Source organism: Papio anubis, chromosome 1 (genome assembly GCF_008728515.1).
Source record: "Papio anubis isolate 15944 chromosome 1, Panubis1.0, whole genome shotgun sequence".
Taxonomy (NCBI): Eukaryota; Metazoa; Chordata; class Mammalia; order Primates; family Cercopithecidae; genus Papio; species Papio anubis.
The window spans coordinates 160817076-160835115 of NC_044976.1; the positions used below are offsets into that span (position 1 = coordinate 160817076).

An 18040-nucleotide genomic window follows, 5' to 3' on the forward strand; every position below is an offset into this window, starting at 1 on the left:
CCTGGGTGCCCAGTCAGTTTAAGGGACCCTACAACAAGGACACAGTAGCTCCAACAAGACGAAAGGCCATACCTGCAAACCACACAGCTGCCCAGCGGATGGGAACCTGTGGGCTCTTGAAGAGAGCCACACACTGCTTCAGGAACCAGAGGGCTTTGTTTGTCTCCTGCTCCAGCTGTAAGAAAAGGTGTCAGATTATGGAAGGGACCCTCAGACCGTTTTGAGATTACACAGGAGCCATCCCCTGAGTGCAAAAATCTGTCAAAACCGTCTCTATCTCCATCCCCTCCTACCACAGCTCCTGAAATCTTCTTTCTTTCATGAAGCCTTCCCGGATTGACCATGCCACAGAGATCATACTCCCTGGCCTCGACCCAGTTTAAGCATGAAGCTCATAGAGACTGGCCCCAGTGTTTGGCGCATACATTTTTTTCTCCTACTCCCAACAATAAGGTGAACCCTATTGCTTAAATCCTGTTTATTTCTATCTTAGTTTAAATCTTCAATCTCAAGGTCATATGCTTTAGGCTGCAAAAGATCATGCCTACAGCATTCTGTTTAAGCAGAGCCTCAGTCACATGAACACAAAGATGCGAACAATAAACACTGAGAATTCCAAAAAACAGGAGGGAGGGAGTGGGGCAAGGGTTGCAAAACTACCTACGGACTATGTTCACTCCTTGGGGATGGGAACATTAGAAGCACAAACCTCAGCATCACACACTATACCCATGTAACAAACCAGCACCCATGCCCCCGAACCTAAAATTTTTAAAATAGGCCAGGCACAGTGACTCACGCCTGTACTCCCAGCACTTTCGGAGGGCCAAGGCAGGCAGATCGCCTGAACTCAGGAGTTCAAGACCAGCCTGGGCGACATGGTGAAACCCGTGTGTACCAAAATGCAAAAAAATCAGCCAGGTGTGGTGGCACACGCCTGTAGATCCAGCTTCTCAGGAGGCTAAGGAAGGAGAATCGCTTGAACCCAGAAGGTGGAGGTTGCAGTGAGCCGAGATTGCGCCACCGCACTCCAGCCTGGGCAACAAAGCCAGACTGTCTCCAAAAAAGTAAATAAATAAAATAAAATGAAATAAAATATTTAAAATAAATAAATAAAAATAAACAGAGCCTAGCAGTGCTGCATGTAATTACGTGTTTTCATACCTTCCATTGCCTGCCTAGGAATACAGCCCCTTCTGCGTTCATCAGACTTCCATCCTTGAAGGTTCAAAGGATGATGTGTCCTTCCCTTTGCAACAACCACTAACCCAAACCCCGTCTCCTGCATCTCCTTCCTAGCTCCGATCCTAACTCTCCTCTTTCACTCTGCAGTCTAAGTTCTTAAAACAGAAGGCTACATCCATGGTTTTTCCCAGCTTCTTTTGGCAGGATCTTTTCTTCAAAAAGAAATCTTAACTGGAAACCCAATATCTCAAACTAATAGAAGGAGTGGGGGGCGGGTGTGGTGGCCCTCGCCTGTAATCCCAGCACTTTGGAAAGCCAAGGCAAGAGGATCACTTGAGCTCGGGAGTTGGAGACCATCCTGGGCAACATGGCAAGACTCTGTCTCTACAAAAAAAGAGGAAGGAGAAAGAGAAGGAGAAGGAGAAGTGGGGCTGCTGGGGTTGAAGGAGGTGGGGAGGCTGAGCCTAGCCTGCCTGCTCATCTCTCCCATCTTTTGAAGTTACCTGAGAAACCCTTGGGTTTTTGTACCCTTGACTGCTTCCTGAAACTGGTCATGGTCCTTCCTAGGTGACCATGACCCTCCTCTCTTGTTGTCCTCCTTTGACTTTCTGCCAGGTTTCCCTTTCTAGTCTCCTCTGTGGGATCCTTGGAACTGATGTCTCCTGGGATCTCAGTGTTGACTCATATGCTCCTCCCACCACACAATTTCCTTAGGAGAGCGTATCTGGGCTTAGGGTTGCAGTCTTCATCTACTACCCAACGGTATGCTCAGGGTTCACCAAACACAGCCCTGTTCTCCAAGCTTCAGTGATACATATCTAACCTCCAATGGAAGCACAAACCTGTGGTGTTCTCACAGATTTTAGAAGCTTAACATGCACAAAATCAAGCCACCACCTTCCCCTCCACACCTGTTCCTCCCTCTGTATTTCTGACCTCAGTCCAGGACACCAGCATTCACCCATGTCAGAAGCCAAGAGGCAACTTTTACTTTCACACTTCATATCAAATCAATCTCCACAACTAGCTAATCCCGCCCATGCCTTTGTCTTCTTGACTTCATCATCTCTCCCCAGACACTCTATACAGCACAGGCTCCAATTCCATCCCTTGGGAACGTTTCTCTGATCTGTAGCTTGGGTGATTTGTGTGAAATGCACAGCTCTCTAACCATGCTACCCACTTGCTTAAAATGCTTCAACAACTCCCCTTGCCTACAGCCTCAAGTCCTGCTCCTCACTGGGCCCAAACCTCCACAGAACACTGTGGCCCAGCCTCCTGCTTCCGTGTCTCCTGCCTGGACCGGACTGCACACTGACAGTCCATGAGAAAAATCAGCCTGAAGATATTTTTTTTTGTTTGATCTATGCAGTATTTTACATTTTAAATTATTTGCCAACATCAATGGGGGAAATTTCACCCCAATCAGAGTCTTGCTCTGTCACCCACGCTGGAGAGCAGTGACTCGATCTCAGATCACTGCAACCTCCGCCTCCTGGGTTCAAGCGATTCTCCTGCCTCAGCCTCCCCATTAGCTGGGATTACAGGCGTCCGCCATCTCACCTGGCTAATTTTTGTATTTTTAGTAGAGTCAAGGTTTTCCCATGTTGGCCAGGCTGTTTCAAACTCCTGTTCCCAGGTGATCCGGCCACCTTGGCTTCTCAAAGTGCTGGGATTACAGGTGTGAGCCACCGCACCCGGCATGGATTTCCTGCTTCTCTTAACAACCCTGAGCCACTTTCTCTCCTAGAAACAATTCATGGGTTCTCAACTGGGGACTATACTGTGTGGAGGGAATTATGGAACTGGGGGATGTTTATGGTTTTCAAAATGATGAGGGGGGTACACCAATTTCTAATATCCCATTACACATTTATGTCTACCAAAATCCTACTTATACTAATCCATGCCTAGAAGTTGGCTCTTTTAGATAACAGAGTAGTTTTTCACAGTTCAACTACATACTGGATTTTCTAGGAGTGCATCTGCAATAGACATCAAAGACTATACTCCATCTTGTTCAGAAAGTCATCAGACTTTCTGGTCTAATCAGACTTTCCTGGTGTCGGGGGAGCTATTAATACAATCGTTTTGGAATTCCCGTCACCAATGGTGACCCTTCTTGTGGTGACCCTTCTTGTGGTGATTCCCATATCATTCTGCATTTGTAGCAGATCCATTCACAGTGATTCTATGGAGAGGGGCAAGGATTCATGTACATCATTGTCTACTAAAGTAACTGGGCCCTGGCAGGGTGCAGTGGCTCACACCTATAATCCCAGCACTTTGGGAGGCTGAGGCAGGCAGGTCACCTGAGGTCAGGAGTTTGAGACCAGCCTGGTCAACATGATGAAACCCCATCTCAAAAAAGAAAAAACAAAAAAGAAACCCCGTCTCTACTAAAAATACAAAAATTAGCTGGGCCCAGTGGCAAGTGCCTGTAATCCCAGCTACTCGGGAGCCTGAAACAGGAGAATCGCTTGAACCTGGGAGGCGGAGGTTGCAGTGAGCCAAGATCGCACCACTGCACTCCAACCTGGGCTTCAGAGTGAGACTCTGTCTCAAAAAAATAAATAAATAAATAAAAAGTAACTTGGCCCAAGCATTTACATACAGTATTTATATTCTATTATTATATCATGTTATGCTATATTGTGTTCCATATATTCCTACAGATTATTTTGTTGTAGATTACTTTCACTTCTCCTTTGAAGTTAGGGCATTATATGACTTATTTTGGAAATATGCAAAGGTAGAGGATATTATTTATGAATTTCACTTTAGGAGAGTAAAGGCGGTGTTACTAGATGTGTGCTGTAACAATGGTGTGTGGTTTCTGGCCATGCTGAGGAGGCTGCCTGTGCTGGGTCTTGGGGCCTACATCTCTCCTCCGGGCCCATCCAGTCTGATCTCTGGTTAGTGTTTCCTGCATGACCTTGTAAGCATTTGCCTTTTCTGCCCCTGCTCTAATGATTCCAAGGCACTTACATTAATAGCTCCCTACACACCAGGCCCTTCTGCCCTTATTTCTCAGGATGGTTGTAAGGATCAAATCATACCAGATAATGTGTGCTCTGCTCCACACCCCTATGTATAGCATCACCTTGGCCTGCACTCTTCATTCCTTCCCTTTGCCTAAGTGTTACCCTGCCTTATATTTCTCCTTCTGAAGATGACACCTCCTCCAGGAAGCCTTCCTTCAACTTCCAGACTGTGCTGGGTACCCCTCCTTTGCCTTTCCCGAAGTATGCTGAGATTGTCTACTTGTGTGTCTAGCTCCCCAATTCAGACAGGAAACAAGGGGAGGGCAGGAACTATATCTAGGTGCCAATCACATAGTAGGTGCTTAATGAGTATCTCATCATTGAACTGTTGCTGTTGCCGCTGCCACTACTGCTGCAAACCCCAGAGCTGCAGGAAAACGACCTAGACTGCTGGGGACGCCACCCTCCCTTGCGTAGGAGCAGACAGTGAGCAAGCTGCTGGCTTACCAGGGCTCCAAGAATGTTCCACACGTCTTTCTCTGCAAATACTGCTTTCAGCTTTGACCAGCGCAGCATGGCAGCTGTGTGGCAGAGGGCAGACCGGCAGATCTGGGAGACAAGGAGGCTCAGCATGAGGAGCTGAGGAGTGGGACTGGGCAGGGAAATGGAGGGGTGCAAAGAACAGAGACAAGCAGCGTCACACTCAGCCTCGATGGGATGGAAACGCTGGTGAATCGACAGGGATCCAGGGCTTAGGAAAAAGGCAGGGGTCCAGGCAGGTTGGCTCTACTTACAACCCCCTATTCCCCCTAATAAGAAGTTTAAAAATTACAGTTCTAACAATTTTCCCAGTTGCTGTGGTGTGACACTGAGACCCAGAGCACTGGAACTATTTAGCTCAGAGCCTTATTCACCAGCCGCATGGCTTCCCACGCTGCCGCCCCCGCAACCCTCCCTGCCCCACAAAACAGTCTCTCTGAAAATAAATTTCCCCAAAGTCTTAATCCCCCAACTGGGTGGTCACTGTTCTAAATCAGGGCTGGCTCTGTCAGGAATACCACGGCTGAGTTCACCGGTGGGACTCTCCGCACAAATATCCCCATTCAATCGCTTGCCCAGCCGGACTCAGATGTGCCTAAGAGGCCTCAGTGATGGCAGAGTGGCCTGCTCTGTGGAAACAAGGTGTCCTGTCACAGAGTAAGTCAGCCAGTCTTCAAGTGTTCAAGCTGCAGTTCACGTTCCTGGGTCTCCTGGGCTCAAAGCTGAACTCATTCATTCCGGAATGAAGGCCAGTTCCAGGCTCTCTCTATTCTGCCCACCACACTGCCTCCCACAGGGTCTTCCCGACCCAGGGAGCTCTGTCTCCATTCACAGGCAGAAAGTATGCAGAAAGCAGCATGGAGAGGGGGCTCCTGGAGCCACAGGCTGGGAGGCAGAGAGAGGGACTGCTGCCCGTCGATGAGATTTTCCTCCTGGGAGAAACACCCACAGTATTCCACTGGGAGTCAGTGGCCAACCAGATGGAGCCAGAAGCTGGAGAAAACTTTAGTGCAAGCATCTGTTCATCTCTAGTCTGTCATTCGGCAAGGTCAGAGACTAGTTGACTCCTTCAGCACCATCCAGTACTGCCACAGCCCTGCCTAAGCACTCAACATGCTTAGCATTTACCTCCCATGAAAACGGGGACTGAAGACCAGGCTCCAAGGCCTGGCCTCTCACCAGAGCCACGTCGGTATTTACGTCCCTCAGGTGGAGCACCAGGGGGACTAGCAAGTTGAGGATCTGGTGCTTCAAGGGGAAGACAAGGCTTCTCTTCTTGACCTTGGCCAAGAGACTCTCATAGATCTCAAAGGCTGCCAACCGCAGATGCTCTGACACCTGGGAGAGAAGACACGCATGCGTGGGGAAGCAGAAGCAATCAGGTCCCTGAGCTCCACCCCCGCCAACCCCACACTCCCCTGTCCATTCCCTCCCTCAAATGATCTGCTCTGATCCCCGCCTGCTGTGGTCTGTTCTCTCGCTCCATCTCACCCCTTCAGAAAGATACAAGGAGGGCAGGAGCAATCAAGTCCCTACAGAACAGTACCATATTCAAGGTGAAGGGCCTTGAATCATTCTGCCAACTCTGTGAGGGGTTTTGTTTTGTTTTGTTTTGTTTGACACAGGGTATCGCTCTGTCGCCCAGGTTGGATTGCATGCCACAATCACAGCTCACTGCAGCCTTGACCTGCTGGGCTCAAGCAATCCTCCTGCCTCAGCCTCCCAAGAAACTGGGGCCACAAGTGCACACCACCAGACTCAGCTAATTTGTTGTTGTTGTTAGAATGGGGTCTCACTATGTTGCCCAGGTTGATCTTGAGCTCCTGGCCTCATGTGATCCTCCTGCCTCGGCCTCCCAATGTGCTGGGATTACGGGCGTGAGCCACCATGCCTGGCCAACTCCCTTATTTTACAGATGCCGAGAGAAAGAAAATGACCCCAGAGGGGCCTTTACCTCCTCAAAGAAGGGCACCAGCGTGAAGGTGAGCTGGATCAGGAAGGAGGAGGAGTGCCGCCAGGTGAGGTGGCTCAGGAGATTCTTCAGCACCAGCAAAGTCTCCAGTACTATGTCGCTGTTCGAGGAGTAGCAGCAGTTCAGCACATACGGCTGGAGGATTCGGAGCCGCCTCACCTGCGGGCGACAGTGGCTCAGGGAACGGGGAGCTGGGGAAATGACTCCTGCCAAGTCAAGGAATTCTCATTTCAAGTCAATTCAGCCCCGCAAATGAGAACCACACTCTACTGTTTTTTCATTCCAGAGCTGGGACTGGCCCAGCATCTGGGGAGCCATCGGAGTGAGTAGCCTAGGAGAGCATTTGGGGAGGTACCTTGCGTCCATCATGAGAAAAGGGGAGAAAACAGAGGAGGCCCCCTCCTCCCACTATGCCATAAGTTTCCATCGCCACTGCCCTTCTCATCCCTGATGATGACAGCAACCTCCAGGGGACCTGGATGACATGTGTGAGATCCTGGGGTTAGCTTCATCTATTCTCTGAAATGACCCATGAAAAAACTTCTTCAGGAGACCTTTCCCGGAGGGAGAAATCGTGAATGGCTCAAGCCCCAACTCCTGTCTGTGGTGCATTGGCCTCATGAGGATTTGCTCTCTTTGATCCCAAGAGTGTGTCCCACCCTATCTATAACTGGACACAGCAGATGTTACCTCCCCTGGTTACAACATCGCCTGAGAGCACACCCTTAGCCCCTGCCCCATTTTACCATGTTTTCATGCTTCGCAAAGACCTCTAGCATCTGCAGCAATGGCTTCACTATGGCTGGCTCCTCACTCTTGAACCAGTTTGCCAGAATGCGGGTGGTGAAGTCATCCACTAAGGCTGCCACATCTGGACACTGGAGCAGCTGGGGAAGGGAGGCCAAGAAAGATGGGCGGGCAAGGAGAAAAAAAATCATCGATGACTTTGGACTAGGTTCCTACTCACTAGTAGGGAAATACTCTTAAGAGTTTAGAATTGGTAGAGAGGCCAAAGCATAAAAGGTGAATTTGCACCTGTCATTCCAGAAGTCATTTATTCATTCTCCAAGTTTTCCTTAAGCATTTTTTTTTTTTTTTTGAGATGGAGTCTTGCTGTGTCACCCAGGCTGGAGTGCAGTAGTGTGATCTCGGCTTACTGCAACCTCTGCCTCCCGGGTTCAAGCAATTCTCCTGCCTCAGCCTCCTGAGTAGCTGGGACTACAGGACGTGCCACCACACCCAGCTAATTTTTGTATTTTTTAGTACAGATGGGGTTTCAGAATGTTAACCAGGCTGGTCTTGAACTCCTGACCTCAGGGGATCCACCCACCTTAGCCTCCCAAAGTGCTGAGATTACAGTCATGAGCCACCACAAAACTGGCCCCGTAAGCACTTTTTTTTTCTTTTTTTTTTTCCAGACAGAGTCTCACTCTGTCGCCCAGGCTGGAGTGCAGTGGCACAATCTCGGCTAACTGCAACCTCCACCTCCCAGGTTCAAGTGATTCTCCTACCTCAGCCTCCTGAGTAGCTGGGACCACAGGCATGTGCCACCACACCTGGCTAATTTTGTATTTTTAGTAGAGAGGGGTTTTCACCATGTTGCCCAGGCTGGTCTCGAACTCCTAACCTCAGGTGATCCACCTGCCTACCCTCCCAAAGTGCTGGGATTACAGGCGTGAGTCACCACATCCAGCCCCATTAAACATTTTTGATAAAGAAAACTGTAGGAGATACAAGTAAGAAATGCACTGGCCGGGCGCGGTGGCTCAAGCCTGTAATCCCAGCACTTTGGGAGGCCGAGACGGGTGGATCACAAGGTCAGGAGATCGAGACCATCCTGGCAAACACGGTGAAACCCCGTCTCTACTAAAAAATACAAAAAACTAGCCGGGCGAGGTGGCGGGCGCCTGTAATCCCAGCTACTACTCGGAGGCTGAGGCAGGAGAATGGTGTAAACCCGGGAGGCGGAGCTTGCAGTGAGCTGAGATCTGGCCACTGCACTCCAGCCTGGGCGTCAGAGTGAGACTCCGTCTCAAAAAAAAAAAAAAAAAAAAAAAAAAAAAAAAAGAAATGCACTCTGCCCTCAAAGATCCTAGCAATTCAGCTGGAGAGTCAAGACTTAGGTACATGAATCACCTAGTGAACATCTCAAGGCAATAACAATACTACATAAATTAAAAGCAAGTAAAAAATTCCTATAAACAGGTGTTGATTCATCTAGGAAAAGTTTATGAAAGAGGTAGAACTTGGCCAGGTGTGGTGGCTCATGCCTGTAATCTCAGCACTTTGGGAGGCCGAGGTGGGCGGATCACCTGAGGTCAGGAGTTCGAGACCGGCGTGGCCAACATGGTGAAACCCCATCTCTACTAAAAATGCAAAAATTAGCTGGGCGTGGTGGCAGGCACCTGTAATCCCAGCTACTCAAGAGGCTGAGGCAAGAGAATCGCTGGAATCCAGGAGGCGGAGGTTGCAGTGAGCCAAGATCATGCCATTGCACTCCAACCTGGAGGACAACAGCGAAAGTTTGTCTCCAAAAAAAAATTTAAAAAAAAAAAAGAAAAAGAAAGAGGTAGAACTTGAGCTGAACTTGAATAAAGAGAACTTCAATGAGCAGATGGAAGGGGAACGTAAGCATGTGTGTGTTTAATGGGAAAAGGTAGGTATAGCAAAACAAGGGCGAAATGTAGGGATAAGCTAAGCATAATGTAGTTGAGGGAAGGGCAACTGGGTGCTGACCCGACTCCAGAGGAGGATTCCATTGGCAAGGAATGTTGGACCTGGGAAATGTGTTATGTTGACAGAAGATCCTAGGAGGAAAGAGACCAGCATGTTATCTTTTGGAGTTGCTCCAGTCGGGTATGGTGGCTCACACCTGTAATCCCAACTACTCTGGAGGTTGAGGCAGGGCAATCATTTAAAGCCAGGAGTTGGGGACCAGCCTGAGCAACATAGCAAGACTCGCTGTCTCTAAGAAAAGTTAAAATAATTGCTTCAAGCACAGGTAATAAGGGTCTGGACTAGGCCAGGGTAGTGGGAATGGAGAAAGGATGACCCTGAAGAACACTGCAAAACACAGATTTACTGACCTGCTCAAAAGGCAAAAGAGAAAAGTCAAAGACAGTCTCCCAGAATAATAATTTTTTAAAAGGGAGGGGGAGAAAGGAGAATTATTAAGAAATCATTGTTGGCCAGACATGGTGGCTCACGCCTGTAATCCCAGCACTTTGAGAGGCCGAGGCAGACAGATCACCTGAGGTTGGGAGTTCGAGACCAGCCTGACCAACATGGAGAAACCCCATCTCTACTAAAAATACACGATTAGCCGGGTGTGGTGGCACATGCCTGTAATCCTGGCCACTCAGGAGGCTGAGGCAGAAGAATTGCTTGAAACCTGGAGGCGGAGGTTGCAGTGAGCTGAAATTGTGTCACTGCTCTCTAGCCTGGGCAACAAAAGTGAAACTCTGCCTCAAAAAAAAAAAAAAAAAAAAAAGAAAAAGAAAAAAGAAGAAATCCTTGTAATGATCATTCAACAGCACTGGGGACTCCAGGTTCTGCTGGATGATATCGAACAAGTGATGCATGTTAGTGTCACCTGCAGAGCTATTAAAAATGCTGATTCTTGGACCCCACATCACCCCCGAGATTCTGAGTTAATTGGACTGAGTTGGTCCCCAAATATTAGGGCAAGTTCTCCTGGAGATATGAATATGCATCCAGCATTGAGAACTCCTGCTCTAAGTGCACATGCTTTGGAATAAACATGCCAGAAGGACACCTTGAGTCTGCACAGGCTCAGACTTACATACATCAGTACATTCACCTGGATAGACCAGCCTGGCACGCACTCTGTTTAAGGATAGACTAGCATGCACATGATGGAAAACATTATGATGGAAAAACATGTGTAGTCGTGCAAATGGAAAATCAGGAGTTAAAGTAGTCTTGTAGACAAGAAAAAGCCAAACAATTCAATAGGACAATGGGCAAAGGACATGGGAAGGAATTCACAGAAGGGCAAATCCAAATCACAAAATTATATGCAGAATGCTCAAAATCAATAGGAGCCAGGGAGATGCAAACCAGAGCAGCAATAAGGTATTGCTTTACACCAAGCCTGTCCAACGCACAGCCCAAAGGCCCCACGCAGCCCTGGACAGCTTTGAATGTGGTCCAACACAAATTTGTAAACTTTCTTAAAACATTATGAGGTTTTTGCGATTTTTTTTTTTTTTTTTAGCTCATCACCTATCATTAGTGTTAGTGTATTTTATCTGTGGCCCAAGACAATTCTTCTTCCAATGTGGCCCAGGGAAGCCAAAAGATTGTACATCCCTGCTTTATACCTGCCAGGAGGACAAACATCTAAAAAGGGTTAAGCTTTGTTGTTAGAAGAGATAGAGAGAAACCCTTCTCTCACACTTCCCTGAGATAAATGTGAATTGTTAGTGTTTCTTTGGAAAACAATCTGTCAACATCTATTATGTGTGTGTGATTATTTGAGCATGCAGAAGGATACATACTTGGTTGCTTGCATTTGAGACACTTGGGAGATGAAGAGGTGGAGGTATAGACTGAATGTAGTAGGAGGGGAGAAGGCAAAAGTAGAAGAGAAAAAAAGACTGCATTTAAAAAATCAGTTTGCAGACCACTTAAGGTCAGAAGTTCGAGAACAGGGCCAGGCGCGGTGGCTCAAGCCTGTAATCCCAGCACTTTGGGAGGCCGAGATAGGCGGATCACGAGGTCAGGAGATCGAGACCATCCTGGCTAACACGGTGAAACCCCGTCTCTACTAAAAAATACAAAAAACTAGCTGGGCGAGGTGGCAGGCGCCTGTAGTCCCAGCTACTCGGGAAGCTGAGGCAGGAGAATGGCGTGAACCCGGGAGGTGGAGCTTGCAGTGAGCTGAGATCCAGCCACTGCACTGCAGCCTGGGTGACAGAGCAAGACTCCATCTCAAAAAAAAAAAAGAAGAAAAAGTTCGAGAACAGCCTGGCCAACATGGCAAAACCCTGCCTCTACTAAAAATACAAAAATTAGCCAGGCATGGTGGCAGGCATCTGTAATCCCAGCTACTCAGGAGGCTGAGGCAGGAGAATCACTTGAACCCAGAAGGCAGAGGTTGCAGTGAGCCAAGATCATGCCACTGCACTCCAGCATGGGCAACAGAGCGATACTCCTTCTCAAAACTAAATAAATAAATAAATAGGCCGGGCATAGTGACTGACACCTGTAATCCCAACACTTTGGGAGGCTGAGGCAGGTGGATCACCTGAGGTCAGGCATTTGAGACCAGTCTGGCCAATGGTGAAACCCCATCTTTACTAAAAATACAAAAAATCAGCTGAGTGTGGTGGTGGGCGCCTGTAATCCCAGCTACTCAGGAGGCTGAGGCAGGAGAATTGCTTGAACCTGGGAGGCAGAGGTTGCAGTGAGCTGAGATTGCACCATTACACTCCAACCTGGGCAACAAGAGTGAAACTCCATCTCAAAAAATAAAATAAATAAAATTTTAAAAATAAATAAATAATCAGTTTTCATGATTTAATTTGCTTGTTTGTATTATATGTGTATATAGATTATTTTAAATAACATTTATTGCTTGATGACTTGTGAGATAGAAAATATCTTTTATATAATAAAATAACATTTTAAAAGCCAAAAGTCAATCAGATACATTTAAAATATATGTACTTGCTTTAGCATGCATGTATGCATGCACATATGAATGTACGTTTACATGTTGCTAATAGCAAAGAAGTCTTCATTAACATCTCAGCAGTTTCATCTGTCTTTGATTGGCAGTCAGGCAGATCCACCCTAATTTACTCTCTAGCTGAGTAAGTAACTTCTTAAATTCTCTGAACTTCACTTTCGTTCTCTACAAAATAGAGCTAAATAACACCCTTTTCACAGAATTAGAGAGGAATAAAATAACAGAGCTCTGCTGTTTCTTGAGTACACTGAAGAAAAGCACACAACCTTTTCTCTTTTAAATATTTCTACTTGTGATCATCTCAAGGAAATGAATAAAGATAACGAAGCAACAAACAGGGAGTGACAAAGGCTGGGAAATATTAGAAAGCTTTCTTAGCCATGGTCTCTCACTTAACAGATCTTGACCTACTTACTTACCTGGTACCTTAAACCCCACTGGCTTTCCACTTTAGAATTCACTACTTCTCTCTCTGATTGCTAAGAATGGGGTTCACCCATCTCGCTACTGGGGTGTGCCTTCCAGCCTCTTCCCAAGCACGCTGACCTCCCCTCCCCGTTGTCAGCCTGAAACCCCAATCAGGGTGGCAGATGAGCAAACGCTCTATCGTGTGTCCCTTTGTTTCAGTTGGGTATCAGACACTTGGGGAAATTCTAGAGTGATTCTCAATCCTAGCTGTATTTCTAGAACATCCCTTTAAACATGGGAGCTTCTAAAACAAACTGATGCCTAGACCCTGTCCCAAATCGATTCAAACAGAAAAACTTGACAGAGAGTGAGGGGTGGGGTGGGGGCTTGGCATTAGCATTTTGGAAACCTCCCGGGAGGATACTGATATGCAGCCAGGGTTCAGAATTACTGCTCTAAAGAGAGTGGCAGCTATCTCATGGTGGCCTCCAGCCCACGCAGGCCTGTGCCTTGTACTGTTTCCCAAAGCTAGGTCCAAGCACGTCCTGTGGCACAGCAACCACTGGAATACTTTTAGAAAATTAAGACTTCGTCTGGATGTGGTGACTCATGTCTGTAATCCCAGCACTTTGGGAGTCCAAGGCAGGTGGATCAGCTGAGGTAAGGAGTTCGAGACCAGCCTGGACAACATGGTGAAACCCTGTCTCTATTAAAAATACAAAAATTAGTTGGGCATGGTGGTGCATGCCTGTAGTCCCAGCTACTCGGGAGGCTGAAGCAGGAGAATCACTTGAACCCAGGAGGCGGACGCTGCAGCGAGCCAAGATTGTGCCATTGCACTCCAGCCTGGGCAACAGAGCAAGACTCTGTCTCAAAGAAAAAAGAAAAAGCAAAAAAAGAAAATGAAGACTTCTGGAGGGTGGGCACAATGGCTCATGCCTGTAATCCTAGCACTTTGAGAGGGGAGGCCAAGGCAGGTGGATCCCTTGAGGCCAGGAGTTCAAGACCAGCCTGGCCAATGTAGTGAAACTAAAATACAAAAATTAGCTGGGCGCGGATGATGCGTGCCTGTAGTCCCAGCTGCTCAGGAGGCTGAGGCAGGAGAGTTGCTTGACCTGGGAAGCAAAGGTTGCAGTGAGCCAAGATCATGCCACTGCACTCCAGCCTGGGCGACAGAGAGACTCCACCTCAAAAAAAAAAAAACAAAAAACAAAAAACCCCACCAGCAAAAAAGGCTTCTGGGCCTTACCCCAGACTTCCTGAATCCAAGTCTCTGGGAACAGGGCCCAGGAATCTGCATTTTAAACAGCTTCCCCGAGATATGACATTCATAAATTATTGAGATCCACTGGACTAAGCCATCCCCTTCCAGTCAGGGTTCTGCATCCTACATGTCTCATTCCCACACCCTGAGCATGTTGGAGTTCTGCCAACATGACATATATCCTTGAATGTGTATCTCAGTACCCCATACCAACATGTACAGGTCAGCCTCTAGCAGTGGACACCTTCCAACAAGACACCAATGTCCTATAATCCACATAAGTGCACACGACGACACACTGGGATAATATCTGTTTACATCCTAGTATTAGTAATGTATTATCTTCTATCTCTGTGGTTATGTTCAAAAGTAGTCCAGCCCCTGTTAAAAAAAAAAAAAAAAACTCTGGTGGCTTGAATTTTAAAAGGATCCCATTTAAAGCTGTAGTGGGTCAGAAACTCTGAAATTCTCCCAAATACTTTTGGTGGAAATCTAAATTGGTACAGCTCTACTGGAAAGCAATTTGGCATTATTGTTAAAAGTTATAGAAGACATTCATACTTTTTGAACCAATAGTTCCACTTATTATATTCAATAGTTAAGGAAATAATCTGGAATATGGGCAAAAACTTTTGACAGAGATGTTCATTAAAGTGTTATTTATAATCTTGTAAAATTGGAAACAGAATGTCGAATAAATTATAGATCATCTTTGTGATGAAACATTATAATCACCATTAACATTTACATTTATAGGCCAGGCATGGTGGCTCACAACTGTAATCCCAGCACTTTGGGAGATTGAGGTGGGAGAATCACTTGAGCCCAAGAGTTCAAGACCAGCCTGGGCAGTATAGCGAGACCCCTTCTCTATATTAAATTTTGTTTTTTAATTAGCCAAGTGTGGTGCTACATGCCTGTAGGCATCGCTATTCAGAAGGCTCAGGTGGGAGAATCACTTGAGAACAGGAGACGGAGGCTGCAGTGAGCCATGATTACACCACTGCTCTCCAGCCTGGCCAAGAGAGTGAGACCCTGTCTCAAAAAATAAAACAAAATTTAAAAATGTATGTTACAAAGAACATGTAATGACATAGACAGATATTTGAATACAGCAGGATACAGAATATTAGTAGAAAATGATTTCAACTATCATACACACACACACACACCCCCCTCTGTATAGGCAAAAACCTGAATAAATGTGGTTTTCTCTAGGGATTATGCTTAGTAATGGTTGTATAATTTTTGATATACTTTTCCATGTTTTCTAAATTTCCTATTTTCTTTTTTTCTGTCAGGTGGTTGAATTGTACTGAGTCAATCGCTAAGCAAGGATTAATTTTAAAAGGCTGCTCAAGGCTGAGGTGGTTGAAGGAGAGAGCTGTGCTTTTCTGTAAAGTCAGGGCAGAGTCAAACTGCTGTGAGATTCAAGAAGGCACCAAAGCCCCCGGCTCAAGGTAACCATTAGCCATCTCCCCCAACCCTTCCTAGCAGTGAGTCAGTGGCCTTTCCAGGAGGCGTCTGTTGGGTGTGGCTGTCTCACAGAGGGATCACCCTCACCTGCCCCCCTCCCACCAAGAGCCAGTCACCTCTGTCAGGAACACAAGGGCCGTTAAGTGATTCTTGCAGTCTGGGTCCTGGAGGAATCTGATGATGGAGCTGAAGAGGGGGCGGTTGTGCCAACAGTTATTGATGACCAGGGACCTACCAACAAGAGCACAGTGTTCAGGTAAGGCCTGGGCCGCAGGAGCAGGCCAAGTGAACGCACGGCCCTCCAGCCGCGGACCCAGGTGCAGCTCACCTGGCCAGCACAGTGACTCCGTCATAGTGTCTTTCAGGATTGACAAGAAGCCACCAGCCCCCATGTCTCTGTATAGAAGACACATAGTCCCCATACCCAGAACTTCGCATCAAGGTCTTCAGGGCCTCCACGGTAGAACTGGAGAAAGAGCCAAAAACAGATAGGAAGTCATTCACCACCTGCGCTCCTCTCCCTCACTGGCCACCTGTCTGACTCCCAAAACTTTCTCAGGATCATGAACTGCTGGTGTGGGACAGCCCCCAGAGACCCAGGCTAATATTTTACAAGCGAAGCAACTGAGACCAAGAGAGATGTGGCATCTGCAAGGTGACACAGGGAGCCAGCAGAAGGGTGGGGAATGCAATCCAGGTCTGTGGACTCAGATGTGTGTTTTATCCACGGTATTGATCTCATTTTGGTGCAGAATCTCTGCATCAGCCTAGTAGGCCAAGTTTAAAGAAGGAGTCTTTTCTAAAAAGTCCAGATAGCTGGACTTGCACCTGTAATCCCAGCAACACAGGAGGCTGAGAGAAGAGGATGGCTTGAGCCAGGAGTTCAAGACCAGCTTGGGCAAAATAGCAAGACCCTGTCTCTAAAAATAATAATAATAAAATATATTTTTTTTAAGTCCTGGGGGACTTCTTGAAATGACGCATGGGGAACATGTTAAGTGCCCTGGCAGGAGGGTGTACAAAGGGTATTCAGGCCTAGGAGGCTGACACCAAGTCAGGCGAAGGTGCTAAGCTGATGGTCCCTGGAGCATAATCACTAGCAAACACCAAAGGTACCTTATAGGGTCCACACATTCAGCTATGTGTTGCTGATCCTGGCTTATTTCAGTGTCCACTTCAACCACCAAAAAGGAGATCTGGAACAGCAAGGCCATGAACAAGGAGGAGAAGAAGGACTGTACCTCCATCCGCCGACTGGGTTCCAGCAAGAGCTCATGGATGGCTCTGGTGGCCTGGGAGGGAGAAGAAGAGTGAGGCATTATCATATCTTCAACTCATAGGTCCCGTCACCAGGAAATCTCTTTCCACAATCCATCACCATGACAGACTTGCCCAGTAAAACCCATGCTGTTAGAGCAAGTGAAGACTACATTAGTGTAAGCCAGAAAAATGAAGGGCAATTTCTAGAATGTCACTGTTTTAAAGCACTCTTCTAATCATGGTGGTTGTTTTAGTCTCTTACCATCTTTGAAAGTTAAAGAGGAACTGGGGAATTCAGTTCTTCTATCTCCCTAACAAAGCTAAGTCAACTGGAAAACCCTCCCTGTAACCCAACTCCAAGACTGCCATTAGACTGTTCTACCAAACACTGATACCTAAAAGGTCAAGGCCAAAGAGCCCAAGTCAGCTGAGGACAGGAGAGCAGGGAGTCCCCTTCCCCACCCCAGCCCCCCTCTGCTGGCCTTTCCATACAATCAGTGGTGAGATCTCTGTTCTGTGGCTGGGCTCCTGGTCCTTTGATCTCTGGTGTGGAGTCAGCCTCTGGAGCAGATAGTCCATGATCATTTCGTAGCCTTTGGGGAAGGATGCCAGGATTTCCCAGGGCCTGCAAACCCCCCTGCAGAGTCAGAAACCCATGAATGTAGCTACCCACTCCAGGTAAGCCATTCTTCACAAGTCCCACAGTGCTTCCAGGGGAGTGGACTCTAGGCTCCTTTGCCCAGGCCCCTAGTTCCCCTGGTTTCTTCCTTCTTTCTTGTCTCTCTCTTCATTATCCTCTCTCTTTTTCTCCTTCTATTCCTTTCATCTTGCCATCACCTCCAGACCTCCCTGTTCTCTGTCATCTCACAGAAATCTGGAAATGTTCACTTGGTCTGTGAACCTGGTTTGAGAAAATATCTGAGGCCAAAGCTTGTTGACCACACTTGAATGTGTCAGATCAGTGAGAAGAGCCTTCTCTCTGGCCTGTCCAAGCTCTCACTACCCACCCACCCTCAGACCACTGCATCTGTCTTCCAGGCTTTCCCCTGTCATCCTTAATATCTGGCATGACCGCACCTCTCTTCAGGCCAGGTCTGATCACCAGCCCTGCACAGCACCCCCAACCTCACCTCATGCATGGACTCTCTCTCCTCTATCATTGGGCACATGCCTTTCCCTTTGCCTAGTGTGTCTCCCCTCTCACTTTTACCTGGAAAAATCACACTCAGAAGAAAAGT

At 47.3% G+C, this 18040-nt stretch overlaps 2 protein-coding genes across 7 annotated transcripts in view; one reads left to right on the forward strand and one right to left on the reverse strand.

The window, feature by feature from the left end:
• Positions 1-15545, forward strand: part of KIF21B (kinesin family member 21B) — a 75151-nt gene extending 59606 nt beyond the window's left edge. For all 3 annotated transcript variants that reach the window (XM_021928794.2, XM_021928795.2, XM_021928821.2), the window contains one exon: positions 15368-15545. In XM_021928794.2, coding sequence (XP_021784486.2) covers positions 15368-15530 — 163 coding nt within the window. In that variant the 3' untranslated portion in view covers positions 15531-15545. The remainder of the gene's footprint in view (positions 1-15367) is intronic.
• The window catches only part of LOC101025795 (maestro heat-like repeat-containing protein family member 7), a 52124-nt gene that overhangs the window by 1477 nt on the left and 32607 nt on the right, over positions 1-18040 (reverse strand). For all 4 annotated transcript variants that reach the window (XM_009190386.3, XM_009190394.3, XM_009190383.3 and 1 more), the window contains 9 exons: positions 17295-17439; positions 16659-16834; positions 15871-16008; positions 15659-15773; positions 7428-7568; positions 6664-6840; positions 5889-6047; positions 4677-4778; positions 73-175 (listed from right to left, as the gene is read on the reverse strand). In XM_009190386.3, coding sequence (XP_009188650.2) covers positions 73-175; positions 4677-4778; positions 5889-6047; positions 6664-6840; positions 7428-7568; positions 15659-15773; positions 15871-16008; positions 16659-16834; positions 17295-17439 — 1256 coding nt within the window. The remainder of the gene's footprint in view (positions 1-72; positions 176-4676; positions 4779-5888; positions 6048-6663; positions 6841-7427; positions 7569-15658; positions 15774-15870; positions 16009-16658; positions 16835-17294; positions 17440-18040) is intronic.